This window comes from Perca fluviatilis, chromosome 12, assembly GCF_010015445.1.
Source record: "Perca fluviatilis chromosome 12, GENO_Pfluv_1.0, whole genome shotgun sequence".
Taxonomy (NCBI): Eukaryota; Metazoa; Chordata; class Actinopteri; order Perciformes; family Percidae; genus Perca; species Perca fluviatilis.
Window position 1 is genome coordinate 33,665,765 of NC_053123.1, and position 18,642 is coordinate 33,684,406.

At 36.3% G+C, this 18,642-nt stretch overlaps 3 protein-coding genes across 3 annotated transcripts; all 3 read left to right on the forward strand.

Moving 5' to 3' along the window:
• Nucleotides 1-4,918: 4,918 nt before the first annotated feature.
• LOC120569416 (olfactory receptor 13C2-like) lies at nucleotides 4,919-5,845 on the forward strand. Its single transcript, XM_039817287.1, has one exon. The coding sequence runs from the start codon at nucleotides 4,919-4,921 to the stop codon at nucleotides 5,843-5,845; it is 927 nt and encodes a 308-aa protein (XP_039673221.1).
• Nucleotides 5,846-12,125: 6,280 nt separating this feature from the next.
• LOC120569417 (olfactory receptor 142-like) lies at nucleotides 12,126-13,052 on the forward strand. The gene has a single exon (XM_039817288.1). It carries the CDS (start codon nucleotides 12,126-12,128, stop codon nucleotides 13,050-13,052), a length of 927 nt encoding a protein of 308 aa, XP_039673222.1.
• Nucleotides 13,053-17,332: 4,280 nt separating this feature from the next.
• LOC120570528 (olfactory receptor 6K3-like) lies at nucleotides 17,333-18,259 on the forward strand. The gene has a single exon (XM_039818920.1). The coding sequence runs from the start codon at nucleotides 17,333-17,335 to the stop codon at nucleotides 18,257-18,259; it is 927 nt and encodes a 308-aa protein (XP_039674854.1).
• The last annotated feature ends 383 nt before the right edge of the window (nucleotides 18,260-18,642 follow it).

The following is an 18,642-nucleotide window of genomic DNA, read 5'->3' on the forward strand; positions in this document are numbered from 1 at the left end:
ACAGCGACAACTTCCTTAATAACAATAGCATTCCATCTTAAAGTGAAAAGACATACCAAGTATGGAAATGGATCTTCAACCAACAGGCAAATGATTCCAATCTGCTGGAGCTTTAAACTTAAAAGCTCTTTTGCAAATTGTTTAATAAATTCCAAAGTTCACTTTTTGTAACACATGTTCAATGTGTGATTTGAATGATAGTTCGGAATCAAGCCATTCACGAAGATATTTAATCCTATCAACTTCATGCAGAGGATTGTCAACATTAAAGGTTATTACACAGGCCCAAGTTCGGATTTGAGTTTCTGTTTGATACCAAATATCATAATATTTGACTTTGTTTTGTTGAGCAATAGAGTATTATGTAAAAGCCAAACTTGTAAGATGTTGAAATCAGATTGAAGAGAAGCTTGAATTTCTGGTAGATCAAATCTGAAGATATATATATATATATATATATATATATATATATATATATATAAATAACAGTGTCATCAGCATGATGTTGTACAAAACAGGTAATGAAAATTGATGATATAACAGTGTCATCAGCATAATGTTGTACAAAACAGGTAATGAAAATTGATGATAAATTATTCACATGAAAAGAGAATGGGAGTGGTCCCAATGTTGAGCCCAGGGGCACACGTCCCAGTTAAATTAAGAGATGAGATTTACTTATGTTTAGGTTGACACATTGTTTCTGTTACGCAAATATTAATTGAACTACAGTACTGCATTTTCAGATAGCATGAAGCTTATCTAAATGAGATAGTAATCAACAAAATCAAAAGCTTTAGTTAAATCAATAAAGATGGCACCTGTGGGTTTACCATTATCTGCAGCACAGAACAAATCATTGGTAAATTTAAGTAGGGCGGTAGTTGTGAAGTGGTGATAGGATATTGTTGACCCTGAGATAATATGAAAGTTGATTATAAATTAATTGTTGAAGATGCATGCACATTCCCAGATGGCTAGTAACGCTCATGAAACAAAGATGTTGATACATCAGCAGTGGATACATAAAATATGGGAAGATAGTTTAATAAACCTGTTTTCTATCCATCAAGCCCCTCAAGTACTACTGTTTACATTTAATTCATTAATGGCATTCTGCACTTCAGTTGGTAAAATTCTCCTACAAAAAGGAAAGACAGAAGTAGGTAAACACTCAAAAATAGAAACTACACAGGAGGCACAACACATTTTACAAGACAAAGTGCTTATGAAACAGATTTGTTTTTAACAGCTTCTTAAAACCATTGACTGACTGCATTTTTATAACTAGGAGAAGATAGTGCCAGAGGGTGGGAGCAACGACTGCGAGGGTTAAGCCTAGTTTTCACTGACTTTGCATTGATTAATGCCATCTTAATTGGACTGGATTGCAATGGCTGATATTGGTTGTAGGTAATCTGGACCAGGTTGCTACCATTAATTGTCTTTTAATGAACAAGGGCATATTTCTTAGGCCCAAATCTCACTTCCAACTTCTGACGCTTCGTCAGGGCCCCTTGATGTCACTTTTATATCGTGCAGGGTAAAACCATTTGGGGTAAGGGAAAGATTGTAGGTGGGGTTACAATCTTTACATTTGTTACGTTACCTCACTTCTGTTTTACGCAAGTGATGCAGAATGTGACGTAGTTCATTTTGTTTTGTGAAGTTAAAAATATGTCGCTCTTTACTTTTATTTTCAAACAAGACACAGACCCCAGTCTCCTGGGTGAAAGTCTTGACAGGACTAGCACAGACAATATTTTAAGTTGGAAATATTACGTAATGGAGCAAATAGTAAAGAAAAAGAGGTCAAACAATGCTGTGACTTCAGGCCTCCAGAGGTTAATGAAGTACTTTATATATTAGTAACTATTGGTGGAAAGTTTAATGAGCTCCTTGGAGGGCAAAGTAATTTCATAAAAACTTTCCACAGACTCAAACAGTTCACTTTCTTAATTGTAACTTATATAACTCTGGATGGGCATGTGGAAGTTGACAAATACAGATATGTTTATTTTTGTATTATGTTCATAGTATATACTCTAATAATCTGCAGTAATTCTACTATTGTGTACATTATCTGGGTTCACCAAAACCTCCATGAGCCTATGTACATTTTCATTGCAGCTTTGTTACTGAACTCTGTTGTTTACAGCACTAATATCTACCCAAAGCTTTTGATTGACTTTTTATCTGAAAAACAGATCATATCTTATTCAGCCTGTCTCTTTCAATTTTATATATATTATAGTTTTGGCGGTTCTTGAATTCTTACTGTTGTCAGTTATGGCCTATGACAGATATGTGTCCATATGTAAACCTCTGCAATATCACACTATCTTGAGGAAAACCACAGTGAGTATTTTCCTGTTGTGCTGCGCGTGTGATGTTGCAGTCCTAATAATATTTAGTGCTGAAACAAAACTGTGTGACTTAACCTTTAAAAGGAATATTTTGTAGCAATTCAATTTACAAACTTCAATGTGTAACATCAAGAGTATTGCCTGTACTGCTTTAAATTGATTCACAAAGGGAATTTTGTTGTACTTAGAATGTAAATAAGGTACCACAGTGCATAAAAAGCCTCAAATTAGAGCTTGTTTATAAAAAAAACATTTGATTGGGCAGGATTCCGCAACAGAGGTTGGGGGCAAAGCCCCAAATGTCCTCAGGATGCTAATATCAGGCCATCACGAGTCAAAACATGGTAGTGTCATTGCTAACCCTAACGCCAAAAAGAGAATGTTATGAGTTTGAGGTCATCATATAATACCACATTACGATCCTGGCAGGTGCAAAAAGGAGGTAAACTTTATTTATAAAACACATTTCAAATCAAAGGTGAGAAGGTGCTGTACAGCAACACTGAATAAAAATTAGAAAGTAAAAAAAAAATAGATGACACTGAAAAAACAACAAACAAAATAATGATACAAAATAAGGTCATCACAGAAGTTAGTTTAAATTTAGTTATTAATATAAACACCTTGAGATGTATCATCTCATTTTCAAGGGGGTCCCAACATATAGCACAAAAAAAACAATGCAACATACATAAAACTGTAAAAAAAAAAAACATCAACACATACATTAGGTGGGTTAAAACATCACAACCAACCCGTATGAATAAATCAATAAACATTAGAGTGTGAATGGATCACCAAATACAGTCAGGTATAAACATTATAAAAACAGTGACAGCTTCCTTAATAACAAAGTGCTTATGAAACAGATTTGAACAGCTTCTTAAAAACATCGACTAACTCTGCATTTTCATAATTAGGGGAAGATAGTTCCAGAGGGTGGGAGCAGCCACTGCGGAGGTTAAGCCTAGATTTCACTGAACTTGTGTTGATTAATGCCATTTTAATTGGGCTGGATTACAATGGCTGATAATGGTTGTAGGTAATCTGGACCAGGTTGCTACCATTTATTGTGGATTTATGAACCAGAGCACATTTCTTAGGCCTGAAGTTTGTGATGACGCAACAACTTCCTCCCAACTAACGTGAAATTCTGACGGTTGGTCAGGACCCCTTGATGTCACTTTTTACTCTCTGGGTATCTCTTTGGCGTCATTTAAACACACTTGCTCAGGACCCCTTTGCGTCATTTTTATCATGCAGGGTAAAACCGCTTTGGGGTTAGGGAAAGACTGTAGGTGGGGCTAAAATCTTTACATTTGTTATGTTACCTCACTTTTCTGTTTTATGCAACTGAGGCAGAATGTGATGTAGTTCATTTTGTTTCGTAAATATACAAATATGTCGCTGTTAACTTTTATTTTCAAACAAGACACATACCCCGTCTCCTGGGGTGAAAGTCTCGCCAGGACTACAACCGACAATATTTTTAAATTGGAAAGATTACGTAATGGAGCAATTGGTCAAAAAAAGAATACATTATATATATATATATATATATATATATGTATATATATATATATATATATATATATATATATATATATATATATATATATATATATATATATATGCTTGTCTTTCACTGTAACACATTCTGACTCAGGAGTAAATCCTTATTTTTCACTTCAAGCTATGACTTTAATATTGATGTCTGGTGGCCACCTGACCATTTTCTTATTCACAATGAAAATACAGTGATTCACACTGGGAATTTTGTTGTACTTAGAATGTAAATAAGGTACCAGAGTGCATAAAAAAGCCTCAAATTAGAGCTTGTTTATAAAAAAAAAATATTTGACTGGGCAGGATTCCGCAACAGAGGTTGGGGGCCCCAAATGTCCTCAGGATGCTCATATCACGCACCATCACGAGTCAACACATGCTAGTGTCATTGCTAACCCTAACGCAATAAAAGAGAATGTTATGACTTTGAAGTCATATAATGCCACATTACGATCTTGTCAGCTACAAAAAGTAAGCAAGGAGGTAAACTTTATTTATAAAACACATTTCAAATCAAGGGTGACAAGGTGCTGTACAGCAACACTGAACAAAAAATAGAAAGTACAAAGAAAATAGACGATGATGCTGGAAAAAACAAAACAAATTAATAATACAAACTAAAAAATAAAAAGGTCAACACAGAAGTTAGAATGATGTGACTTCAGGCCTCCAGAGGTTAATGAAGTACTTTATATATTAGTAACTATTGGTGGAAAGTTTAATGAGCTCCTTGGAGGGCAAAAGTAATTTCATAAAACTTTCCACAGACTCAAACAGTTCACTTTCTTAATTTTGGAAATGAACACACACCAGGTAACATTCAAGGTCAGGTATCTATGAATGGGTAAGACACTACAGTACAACTTGGATGTTGGTGTTATCATGAAAGTGAGAGTTCTTTTTAGGAATTCATGCACGCTTGTTATAAAATTGCTTTTTTTATTACATCTAAACATTTTCAAAACATTTAGTTGAAGGCAACATTAATGGATAATGAGGCAAATGTAACTTATATAACTCTGGATGGGCACGTAGAAGTTAACAAATACAGATATGTTTATTTTTGTATTATGTTCATAGTATATACTCTAATAATCTGCAGTAATTCTACTATTGTGTACATTATCTGGGTTCACCAAAACCTCCATGAGCCTATGTATATTTTCATTGCAGCTTTGTTACTGAACTCTGTTGTTTACAGCACTAATATCTACCCAAAGCTTTTGATTGACTTTTTATCTGAAAAACAGATCATATCTTATTCAGCCTGTCTCTTTCAATTTTATATATATTATAGTTTTGGCGGTTCTGAATTCTTACTGTTGTCAGCTATGGCCTATGACAGATATGTGTCCATATGTAAACCTCTGCAATATCACACTATCATGAGGAAAACCACAGTGAGTATTTTCCTGTTGTTTGCTTGGCTTGTGCCTGCGTGTCATGTTGCAGTCCTAACAATATTGAGTGCTGAAACAAAACTGTGTGACTTAACTTTAAAAGGAATATTTTGTAGCAATTCAATTTACAAACTTCAATGTGTAACATCAAGAGTAATTACTATTCATGGTGTAGTCTCTTTAATAGATCTCTCAATTTTGCCTATGCTTTTCATAATCTTTACATACACCAAGATATTTATAATAACCTATCGAAGTTGTAGAGAAGTCAGGAAAAAAGCTGCAGAGACCTGTTTACCCCACCTGTTGGTTTTAATCAGTTTATCCATTTTGACTACATATGATATCACTATAGCTCGAGTAGAATCCAATTTTCCTAAAACTGCACGCTTAATAATGACGTTACAAAAAATGTTGTATCATCCTTTGTTCAACCCACTCATATACGGGCTCAAAATGAAAGAAATTTCTAAACAGATCAAAAGATTGCTCTGTCCAGTCAAATTTATTTGATGTAATAACACTGATTACTAATGTACAGTCACTTCTTCTGAAATAATCATGCTTAGATGTGAATTGTTGAAAGGTATTTAATGTACGTACTTATTTCCATAACAAACAGCACTGTTATGGACTGTTGTAAATACACAGTACTGTGTATTTACTGTTAAAGAGACTCTTTACTGTTTGTTATGGCAACAGAAAGGTGTCTTGATTTAGAACAATGTAATAGCTGATTTGTAGATTTTTCTGTATTTTACTTTGTCATAAATGTAATTAGAAAACTAAGTTGTTTTGATTAACAATGATATTTGGTGTTAACTGCTGTTGTTTTGTCTTTCAGTGTAACACATTCTGACTCAGGAGTAAATCCTTATTTTTCACTTCAAGCTATGACTTTAATATTGATGCTCAACTTTTGAGGGTGTCCTGTGGCCATCTGACCATTTTCCTATTCACAATGAAAATAAATTGATTCACACTGGGAATTTTGTTGTACTTAGAATGTAAATAAGGTACCACAGTGCATAAAAAAAGCCTCAAATTAGAGCTTGTTTATAAAAAAAACATTTGATTGGGCAGGATTCCGCAACAGAGGTTGGGGGCAAAGCCCCAAATGTCCTCAGGATGCTAATATCAGGCGCCATCACGAGTCAAAACATGGTAGTGTCATTGCTAACCCTAACGCAAAAAAAGAGAATGTTATGAGTTTGAGGTCATCATATAATACCACATTACGATCCTGTCAGGTGCAAAAAGTAAGCAAGGAGGTAAAATTTATTTATAAAACACATTTCAAATCAAAGGTGAGAAGGTGCTGTACAGCAACACTGAATAAAAATTAGAAAGTAAAAAAAAAAAATAGATGACACTGAAAAAAACAACAAACAAAATAATGATACAAAATAAGGTCAACACAGAAGTTAGTTTAAATTTAGTTATTAATATAAACACCTTGAGATGTATCATCTCATTTTCAAGGGGTTCCCAACATATAGCACAAAAAAAACCAATGCAACATACATAAAACTGTAAAAAAAAAAAAAAAAAACATCAACACATACATTAGGTGGGTTAAAACATCACAACCACCGTATGAATAAATCAATAAACATTAGAGTGTGAGTGGATCACCAAATACAGTCAGGTATAAACATTATAAAAACAGTGACAGCTTCCTTAATAACAATGTGCTTATGAAACAGATTTGAACAGCTTCTTAAAAACATCGACTAACTCTGCATTTTCATAATTAGGGGAAGATAGTTCCAGAGGGTGGGAGCAGCCACTGCGAAGGTTAAGCCTAGATTTCACTGAACTTGTGTTGATTAATGCCATCTTAATTGGGCTGGATTACAATGGCTGATAATGGTTGTAGGTAATCTGGACCAGGTTGCTACCATTTATTGTGGATTTATGAACCAGAGCACATTTCTTAGGCCTGAAGTTTGTGATGACGCAACTTCTCCCTCCCAACTTGTGAAATTCTGAGGCTTGGTCAGGACCCCTTGATGTCACTTTTTAACTCTCTGGGTACCTCTTTGGCGTCATTTAAACACACTTGCTCAGGACCCCTTGGCGTCATTTTTATCATGCAGGGTAAAACCGCTTGGGGTTAGGGAAAGACTGTAGGTGGGGCTAAAATCTTTACATTTGTTATGTTACCTCACTTTTCTGTTTTATGCAACTGAGGCAGAATGTGATGTAGTTCATTTTGTTTCGTAAAGATAAAAATATGTCGCTGTTAACTTTTATTCTTCAAACAAGACACATACCCCGGTCTCCTGGGTGAAAGTCTCGCCAGGACTACAACCGACAATATTTTAAATTGGAAAGATTACGTAATGGAGCAAATGGTCAAAAAAAGAATAAATATATATATATATATATATATATATATGCTTGTCTTTCACTGTAACACATTCTGACTCAGGAGTAAATCCTTATTTTTCACTTCAAGCTATGACTTTAATATTGATGTCCGGTGGCCACCTGACCATTTTCTTATTCACAATGGAAATACAGTGATTCACACTGGGAATTTTGTTGTACTTAGAATGTAAATAAGGTACCAGAAAACGTGCATAAAAAGCCTCAAATTAGAGCTTGTTTATAAAAAATAATATTTGACTGGGCAGGATTCCCCGTAACAGAGGTTGGGGGCAAAGCCCCTAATCTCCACAGGATGCTAATATCAGGCACCATCAAAAAAACAAAAAACTTTATTTATAAAACACATTTCAAATCAAGGGTGACAAGGTGCTGTACAGCAACACTGAACAAAAAATAGAAAGTACAAAGAAAATAGACGATGATGCTGGAAAAAACAAAACAAATTAATAATACAAACTAAAAAATAAAAGGTCAACACAGAAGTTAGTTCAAATTTAGTTATTAGGATAAACCCTTTGAGATGTATAATTTCATTTTCAAGGGGGTCCCAGCATATAGCACAAAAAAAATCAATGCAACATACATAAAACAGGAAAAAACTAAAAAAGACATCAGAACATACATTAGGTTGATCAAAACATTACAACCACAGTATAAATAAATAAATAAACATTAGAGTGCGAATGGATCACCAAATACAGTCAGGTATAAACATTATAAAAACAGCGACAGCTTCCTTAATAACAATAGCATTCCATCTTAAAGTGAAAAGACAGGGCATGCTTAAACATACCAAGTATGGAAATGGATCTTCAACCAACAGGCAAATGATTCCAATCTGCTGGAGCTTTAAACTTAAAAGCTCTTTTGCAAATTGTTTAATAAATTCCAAAGTTCACTTTTTGTAACACATGTTCAATGTGTGATTTGAATGATAGTTCGGAATCAAGCCATTCACGAAGATATTTAATCCTATCAACTTTATGCAGAGGATTTTCAACATTAAAGGTTATTACACAGGCCCAAGTTCGGATTTGAGTTTCTGTTTGATACCAAAGATCATAATATTAGACTTTGTTTTGTTGAGCAATAGTGTATTATGTAAAAGCCAAACTTGTAAGATGATGAAATCAGATTGAAGAGAAACTTGAATTTCTGGTTGTCAAAACTGAAGTATATATATATATATATATATACAACCCAGTCTCACGGCAGTTCGTGTAAATGTCAACGTTATTCTTAATCTATTGATGTGTTCACGGAGACGTTTTTCTCGTTTTTTACGTGTAAATGTGACGTTATTCTTCTCGTGTTCACGTAGACATTTTTCTCGTTTCTTATGTGTAAATGTCACGTTATTTTTCTCGTTTTTTATGTGTAAATGTCAAGTTATTTTCTTGGGGAAAGGCGGCGAGCAGCACGCTCCATAAGCGGGAGGCACCCGCGAGCGCCCGCTGGGGGGCGGCCACCAAAATGGGATGGCGGAGGTTGGGTTTAGGAAAAACCTTACGGGGAAAGAGCGCCTTAAATGCCGGGAGACGCGCCACAGTAACACGCGGGACAAAACGGCAAACAAAGCACCACACACGGGACGCGATCCCCGCTCGCCCGGGTGAAAGTCCTGTGTTGTTTGACCCATCCACCACCCCGACCAACCTCCCTACGCGGATTTTCGGCTTTTTATATTACTCCCTACCATTTTCGTGCTGTGGCAACAAAATATGCTTCCCATTGAATTACATTACTTCACATTGTCGTGTTGTCCGCCACGTAAAAACCGACAAAAACGTCTCAGTGAACACGTATCAATAGATTACAATAACATTTACACGAACTGCCATGAGACCGGGCTGATATATATATATATATATATATATATATATATATATAAATAAAACAGTGTCATCAGCATAATGTTGTACAAAACAGGTAATGAAAATTGATGATAAATTATTCACATGAAAAGAGAATGGGAGTGGTCCCAATGTTGAGCCCAGGGGCACACGTCCCAGTTAAATTAAGAGATGAGATTTACTTATGTTTAGGTTGACACATTGTTTCTGTTACGCAAATATTAATTGAACTACAGAACTGCATTTTCAGATAGCATGAAGCTTATCTAAATGAGATGGTAATCAACAAAATCAAAAGCTTTAGTTAAATCAATAAAGATGGCACCTGGGGGTTTACCATTATCTGCAGCACAGAACAAATCATTGGTAAATTTAAGTAGGGCGGTAGTTGTGGAGTGGTGATAGGATATTGTTGACCCTGAGATAATATGAAAGTTGATTATGAATTGATTGTTGAAGATGAATGCACATTCCCAGATGGCTAGTAACGCACATGAAATAAAGATGTTGATACATCAGCAGTGGATACATAAAATATGGGAAGATAGTTTAATAAACCTGTTTTCTATCCATCAAGCCCATCAAGTACTACTGTTTACATTTAATTCATTAATGGCATTCTGCACTTCAGTTGGTAAAATTCTCCTACAAAAAGGAAAGACAGAAGAAGTAGGTAAACACTCAAAAATAGAAACTACACAGGAGGCACAAAAAACTTTACAAGACAAAGTGCTTATGAAACAGATTTGTTTTTAACAGCTTCTTAAAACCATTGACTGACTGCATTTTTATAACTAGGAGAAGATAGTGCCAGAGGGTGGGAGCAGCGACTGCGAGGGTTAAGCCTAGTTTTCACTGACCTTGCATTGATTAAAGTGATGGTTCGGAGTAATTTCACCCTAGGGTCCTTTGCACCATGATCTCGAGCCAAACACCCCCCAGAAGCTTTTTTCACCTGGGTCGAACATTGGGAGCCGTTACGCGTGAAGCGCGTTATCGCAGCGTTAGCTTAGCGCGAGGCGTGATGGATTCTCGGGTTCACATTACCCACTATAGCCCAAAATGATACCAAACGTCTACAGTAGAAATAGGTTATGCATCTTAAAAACGATGGATTGTAAAATTTGTAAGTACACCAGAAGTTTATGTAAATAACACTTGCCTGCTGGCTTCGCTCTCTGCTGCTGCTGCTGCTCTTACTACCGGGCGTAAGAGTGCTTAGGGACATCTACAAATTACAACAACGAAAAGAGATGCAACAAAAATAGTTATTAATTTAATGATTAAATAAGGTAATGTCTCCAAACTTACCTCAATTATTACTTGTCTCCCGGTTATTTACTACAGCACTTACTTTAAAAAATAAGTTAAATTAAAAAAATTTTTGTTGCATCTCTTTCGGTGTTGTAATTTGTAGATGTCCCTAAGCACTCGTCTTACAGCAGCAACAACAACAGAGAGCAGAAGCCAGCAGGCAAGTGTTATTTACATAACCTTCTGGTGTACTTACAAACTTTCCAATCCATCGTTTTATGAGTGCATAACCTATATATACTAGTGTAGACCTTTGGTATCATTTCGGGCATTATTAGTGGGGTAATGTTAAGAGACACTTCGGATCCATTAGCCTCTGCGCTAAGCTATTCAGCGGCTAACGCTACTCTACGCTATCTCTCCCAATGTAAGACCCAGGTGAAAAAAGCTTCTGGGGGGGTGTTTGGCTCGAGGTCATGGTGAAATTACTCCGAACCATCACTTTAATGCCATCTTAATTGGACTGGATTGCAATGGCTGATATTGGTTGTAGGTAATCTGGACCAGGTTGCTACCATTAATTGTCTTTTATTGAACAAGGGCATATTTCTTAGGCCCAAATCTCACTTCCAACTTCTGACGCTTCGTCAGGGCCCCTTGATGTCACTTTTATATCGTGCAGGGTAAAACCATTTGGGGTTAGGGAAAGATTGTAGGTGGAGTTACAATCTTTACATTTGTTAAGTTACCTCACTTCTGTTTTACGCAAGTGATGCAGAATGTGACGTAGTTCATTTTGTTAAAAAGTTAAAAATATGTCGCTCTTTACTTTTATTTTCAAACAAGACACAGACCCCAGTCTCCTGGGTTAAAGTCTTGACAGGACTATCACAGACAATATTTTAAGTTGGAAATATTACGTAATGGAGCAAATAGTAAAGAAAAAGAGGCCAAAGAGTGATGTGACTTCAGGCCTCCAGAGGTTAATGAAGTACTTTATATATTAGTAACTATTGGTGGAAAGTTTAATGAGCTCCTTGGAGGGCAAAGTAATTTCATAAAACTTTCCACAGACTCAAACAGTTCACTTTCTTAATTTTGGAAATGAACACACACCAGGTAACATTCAAGGTCAGGTATCTATGAATGGGTAAGACACTACAGTACAACTTGGATGTTGGTGTTATCATGAAAGTGAGAGTTCTTTTTAGGAATTCATGCACGCTTGTTATAAAATTGCTTTTTTTATTACATCTAAACATTTTCAAAACATTTAGTTGAAGGCAACATTAATGGATAATGAGGCAAATGTAACTTATATAACTCTGGATGGGCATGTGGAAGTTAACAAATACAGATATGTTTATTTTTGTATTATGTTCATAGTATATACTCTAATAATCTGCAGTAATTCTACTATTGTGTACATTATCTGGGTTCAACAAAACCTCCATGAGCCTATGTACATTTTCATTGCAGCTTTGTTACTGAACTCTGTTGTTTACAGCACTAATATCTACCCAAAGCTTTTGATTGACTTTTTATCTGAAAAACAGATCATATCTTATTCAGCCTGTCTCTTTCAATTTTACATATTTTATAGTTTTGGCAGTTCTGAATTCTTACTGTTGTCAGCCATGGCCTACGACAGATATGTGTCCATATGTAAACCTCTGCAATATCCAAATATCATGACAAAAACCACAGTGGGTATTTTCCTGTTGTTTGCTTGGCTTGTGCCTGCGTGTCATGTTGCAGTCCTAACAATACTGAGTGCTGAAACAAAACTGTGTGACTTAACTTTAAAAGGAATATTTTGTAACAATTCAATTTACAAACTTCAATGTGTAACATCAAGAGTAATTACTATTCATGGTGTAGTCTGTTTAATAGATCTCTCAATTTTGCCTATGCTTTTCATAATCTTTACATATATCAACATATTTATAATAACCTATCGAAGTTGTAGAGAAGTCAGGAAAAAAGCTGCAGAGACCTGTTTACCCCACCTGTTGGTTTTAATCAGTTTCTCCATTTTGAGTGCATATGATATCAGTATAGCACGAGTAGAATCAAATTTTCCTAAAACTACACGCTTAATAATGACGTTACAAAATTTTTTGTATCATCCTTTGTTCAACCCACTCATATACGGGCTCAAAATGAAAGAAATTTCTAAACACCTCAAAAGATTGCTCTGTCCAGTCAAATGTATTTGATGTAATAACACTTAATACTAATGTACAGTCACTTCTTATGAAATTATCATACTTAGATGTGAATTGTTGAAAGGTATTTAATGTACGTACTTATTTCCATAACAAACAGCACTGTTATGGACTGTTTGTAAATACACAGTACTGTGTATTTACTGTTAAAGAGACTCTTTACTGTTTGTTATGGGAACAGCAAGGTGTCTTTATTTAGAACAATGTAAAAGCTGATTTGTAGACCTTTTCTGTATTTTACTTTGTCATAAATGTAATTAGCAAACTAAGTTGTTTTTGTGACTCAGGAGTAAATCATTTTTCACTTCAAGCTATGACTTTAATATTGATGCTCAACTTATGAGGGTGTCCGTGGCCATCTGACCATTTTCTTATTCACAGTGAAAATAAATTGATTCACACTGGGAATTTTGTTGTGCGCTTAGAATGTAAATAAGGTACCACAGTGCATAAAAAGCCTCAAATTAGAGCTTGTTTATAAAAAAAACATTTGACTGGTCAGGATTCAGCAACAGAGGTTGGGGCAAAGCCCCAAATGTCCTCAGGATGCTAATATCAGGCACCATCACGAGTCAAAACATGCTAGTGTCATTGCTCACCCTAACGCAAAAAAGAGAACGTAACGACTTTGAAGTCGTCACATAATGCCACATTATGATCCTGTCAGCTATATAAAGTAAGCGAGGAGGTAAACTTTATTCAAAAAACACCTCGGGCACGCACACGCATATAAGAGCGTTTTCCCATCCCCCCTCCCTGCGCACAAGCTGCAGAAAAGTTTCCCTAAACTCGGGTGAATATTGGAGAGGCTTTTCAGAGGTGGCGTGAGCTCCAGGATTTTAAAGATCTGAAGAACGATGTAGATGTAGCCACATTTCTTCTCGACAGGTAACATAATTACCATAAATTATTTATCTTTCACTTGGTTATTAGTAGTCAAAAGTCCACAAAGCTACGTTGGTGAGGATAATAGTAACGTTTGCACAGTGGTCGGTCGATATGATGCTGAAATGGCTAACGCTAGCTTGCTAGTTAGCATCGTTTTACGGTTGGTGAGTAAACATTGTGTTAGTGTTTAGTTGTCTGACATGCCGGCCGGCAGTTCTGTCAAACTCCCTTGTGTGGGAGGGGGTTAGGAGACGGTTTGGGCTGCAGCAGAAAGGGGGGAGGTACTGAGAAGTTGTCGATGTTCAAATTTGTTTGCAAAGTCCTGGATCTTCACAATCTTACCTACAGCAGCTTTAATACAACAGAGGACCTTTATGTAAACTTTAGTCCCTCTCAAATTGACACTTGTGTAGATGGTGCTACGGCCTACCTACGGACTACTTTAGACTCTGTTGCTCCCCTCAAAAAGAAGACGATGAAGCAAAGGAATCTTGCACCTTGGTATAACTCCCAAACTCGTAAATTAAAGCAAATCTCGCGAAAACTTGAAAGTAAATGGCGTTCCACCAAAGTGGAAGAATCTCGTTTGGATTGGCAAGACAGTCTGAAAACCTATAGGAAGGCCCTCAGACATGCCAGATCAGACTATTACTCATCATTAATAGAAGAAAACAAGAACAACCCAAGGTTTCTTTTCAGCACTGTAGCCAGGCTGACAGATAGTCACAGCTCTGCTGAGCCATCTATTCCTCTAGCTCTGAGTAGCGATGACTTCATGAGCTTCTTTAATGATAAAATTATAACAATTAGAGATAAAATCCATCACCTTTTGCCCTCAACTTCTAACAGTTCACCTTTCAATGCAGGACAGCTAGAAAGAACGACTAGACCTGAAAATCCTGTTACAGAGATTGGAACACTTGTCGGCATTAAAGGAATCGCACTAAGCTGGTTTAAGTCCTATTTCTCTGATCGATCTCAATTTGTAAATTATAATGATAAATCCTCCAAGTACGCTAAAGTTAACCATGGCATTCCACAAGGCTCAGTGCTGGGACCAATTCTATTCTCCTTATATATGCATCCTCTTGGTAATATTATTAGGAAACACCCAATTAACTTTCACTGTTATGCGGATGACACCCAATTATACTTGTAAATCAAACCACACGAAACCAGTCAGTTAGCTAAACTTCAAGCATGCATTAAAGATATAAAATCCTGGATGACCTACTATTTTCTGATGTTAAACTCTAACAAAACTGAAGTTATTGTGCTGGGCCCTGAACACCTCCGAACTTCATTATCTAAAGACATAGCTAGTCTAGATGGTATTGTCCAGCACTACTGTCAGAAATTTAGGAGTTATTTTTGATCAGGATATATCCTTTAACGCCCATCTAAAACAAACATCGAGAACAGCCTTTTTTCATCTTCGTAACATTGCCAAAATTAGGAATATCCTGTCTCAAAACGATACTGAAAAACTAGTCCATGCATTCGTTACTTCCAGGCTGGACTATTGTAATTCCCTACTGTCAGGTTGCTCAAATAAGTCCCTTAAGACTCTTCAGCTGATCCAGAATGCTGCAGCGCGTGTTCTGACAAGAACTAAGAAAAGAGATCATATTTCTCCCGTATTAGCTTCGCTGCATTGGCTTCCTGTAAAATTCAGGATTGACTTTAAAGTCCTTCTCCTGACCTACAAAGCCCTAAATGGTCAAGCACCATCCTATCTAGAACAGCTCTTAGTACCTTATTGTCCCACTAGAGCACTGCGCTCCCAGAATGCAGAGTTACTTGTGGTTCCTAGAGTCTCTAAAAGTAGAATGGGAGCCAGAGCCTTCAGCTATCAGGCTGACCCCGGCCTGCTGTGAGCTCGATTGAGCTCCGTCAAGACTGGCAGCCCACAGCACTTCATACCCACGCAAAGTCACTGCTTTGTGGGTGAATGACTACTAAACGCCGCTGCCCTGACAGAGCTCTAGAGCCTGCAGTTCCCCTCTTCCTAATGCCAGGTGTGTGTGAGTGAGAGCTTGTTACGCCAGCAATCTGTTCCAGTTAATCTTTTAATGTGTGTAATTATAATGTGTTGAGTTATTTAAACAAACGATTGGGGAAATAAACGCTGCTTGTCTGCGAGTCTCATTGATAGAGCCTGCGGCTGGATGTAGCTCTATCAATGAGAGCTAGCTAGCCTCCTCTTAGAATTCCTCTGGAATTCACAAAAATTCATTAACTTGAAATCGGACACCATTGTTAGCTTTATAAAACCCTTAGGTAGATGTTGTATACGTGGCGTGACGAAATTTAAACTGTAAATATACTCGAATTATGCCGAAAATGAAGCTAACTATCCATGATTTGTAGCTACACAGCTAGTTAGGATTGAAGGGACAGTTGCAGCTATCGAAACACCTACTCTCCACAAATATTCATTAACTTGAAATCGGACACCGTTGTTAGCTTTATAAGACATTTAGTTAGATGTTGTGTAAGTGGCGTGACGAAATTCAAACTGTAAATATACTCGAATTAGGCCGAAAATGAAGCTAACTATCCGTGATTTGTAGCTACATATAGCTAGGATAGAAGGGACAGCCGCAGCTAATGAAACACCTAGCTAGTCTCCACAAATATGCATTAACTTGAAATCGGACACGTTGTTAACATATGGTAAGAGATTGCTGGTGTAACAAGCTCGCTGGCCACGCTCTTCACTCTCACACAACGGGCCATTTAGCTAGCAGAAAGAGGGGAGTTCCAGGCCCTGGAGCTCTGTCAGGGCAGCAGCGTTTGGTAGTCCCTGCTGTGGGCTGCCAGCCGTGACGGAGCTCATAGAAGCAGAATGATGCAGAATGTGACGTAGTTCATTTTGTTTCGTGACGTTAAAAATATGTCGCTGTTTACTGTTATTTTCAAACAAGACACAAACCCCGGTCTCCTGGTTGAAGTCTTGACAGGACGATCACAGACAATATTTTAAGTTGGAAAGATGACGTAATGGAGCAAATGGTCAAGAAAAAGAGTTCAAACAATGATGTGACTTCAGGCCTCCAGAGTTTGATGAAATTATATATATATATATATATATATATATATATTAGTAACTACTGGTGGAAAGTTTAATGAGATCCTTGGAGGGCAAAGCAATTTCATAAAAACTTTCCACAGACTCAAACAGTTCACTTTCTTAATTTTGGAAATGAACACACACCAGGTGACATTCAATGTCAGGTATCTATGAATGGGTAAGACATTACAGTACAAGTAGGATGTTGGTATTATCATGAAAGTGAGAGTTCTTTTTAGGAATGCATGCTTGTTATAAAATAGTTTGTTTTATTACTGAACATTTAAACATTTAGTTGAAGGCAACATTAATGGATAATGAGGCAAATGTAACTTATATAACTCTGGATGGGCATGTGGAAGTTAACAAATACAGATATGTTTATTTTTTTATTATGTTCATAGTATATACTCTAATAATCTGCAGTAATTCTATTATTGTGTACCTTATCTGGGTTCACCAAAACCTCCATGAGCCTATGTATATTTTCATTGCAGCTTTGTTACTGAACTCTGTTGTTTACAGCACTAATATCTACCCAAAGCTTTTGATTGACTTTTTATCTGAAAAACAGATCATATCTTATTCAGCCTGTCTCTTTCAATTTTATATATTTTATACTTTTGGCGGTTCTGAATTCTTATTGTTGTCAGCCATGGCCTATGACAGATATGTGTCCATATGTAAACCTCTGCAATATCACACTATCATGAGAAAAACCACAGTGAGTGTTTTCCTGTTGTTTGCTTGGCTTGTGCCTGCGTGTCATATTGCAGTCCCAACAATATTGAGTTCTAAAGCGAAACTGAGTGACTTAACTTTAAAAGGAATATTTTGTAACAATTCAATTTACAAACTTCAGTGTGTGACATCAAGAGTAATAACAATATTTGGTGTGGTTAGTTTAGTGGATCTCTCAATTCTGCCTATGCTTTTCATAATCTTTACATACATCAAGATATTTATAGTAACTTATCGAAGTTGTAGAGAAGTCAGGAAAAAAGCAGCAGAGACCTGTTTACCCCACTTGTTGGTTTTAATCAGTTTCTCCATTTTATGTGCATATGATATCAGTATAGCTCGAGTAGAATCCAATTTTTCCAAAACTGCACACTTAATAATGATGTTACAAACAATTTTGTATCATTCTTTGTTTAATCCACTCATATATGGGCTAAAAATGAAAGAAATTTCTAAACACCTCAAAAGGTTGTTGTGTCCAGCCAAAATTATTTGATGTAATAACACTGATTACTAATTTAGTTACTATTGAGTACTAATGTACAGGCATTTCTTCTGAAGGAATCATGCAGGGATGTGAATAGTTGAAAGGTATTCATCGTGTGCACTTATTTCCATAACAGCAAAACGTCTCTTTACTGTTAAAGAGATTCACTGTTTGTCATGGAAAAAAAAAGCTTGAACAATGTAATGGCTAATTTCTGTATTTATACAAAATAAACATTTTTATTTTACATTATCAATTTATCACAACTGGCATGTAGACTTCTTTCTGTATTTTACGTTACTGTCAACTCTTTATTAGCAAATCTGAACCCTGAACCCAAGTGATGACATTTATATTTGTATCATTGGCTCTCGTTACATTGATCATGTTAA

Bases quoted from the DNA above. Each gene is read 5' to 3' on its own strand.
- LOC120569416 (XM_039817287.1), top strand. From the start codon at position 4,919: ATGGATAATGAGGCAAATGTAACTTATATAACTCTGGATGGGCACGTA.
- LOC120569417 (XM_039817288.1), top strand. From the start codon at position 12,126: ATGGATAATGAGGCAAATGTAACTTATATAACTCTGGATGGGCATGTG.
- LOC120570528 (XM_039818920.1), top strand. From the start codon at position 17,333: ATGGATAATGAGGCAAATGTAACTTATATAACTCTGGATGGGCATGTG.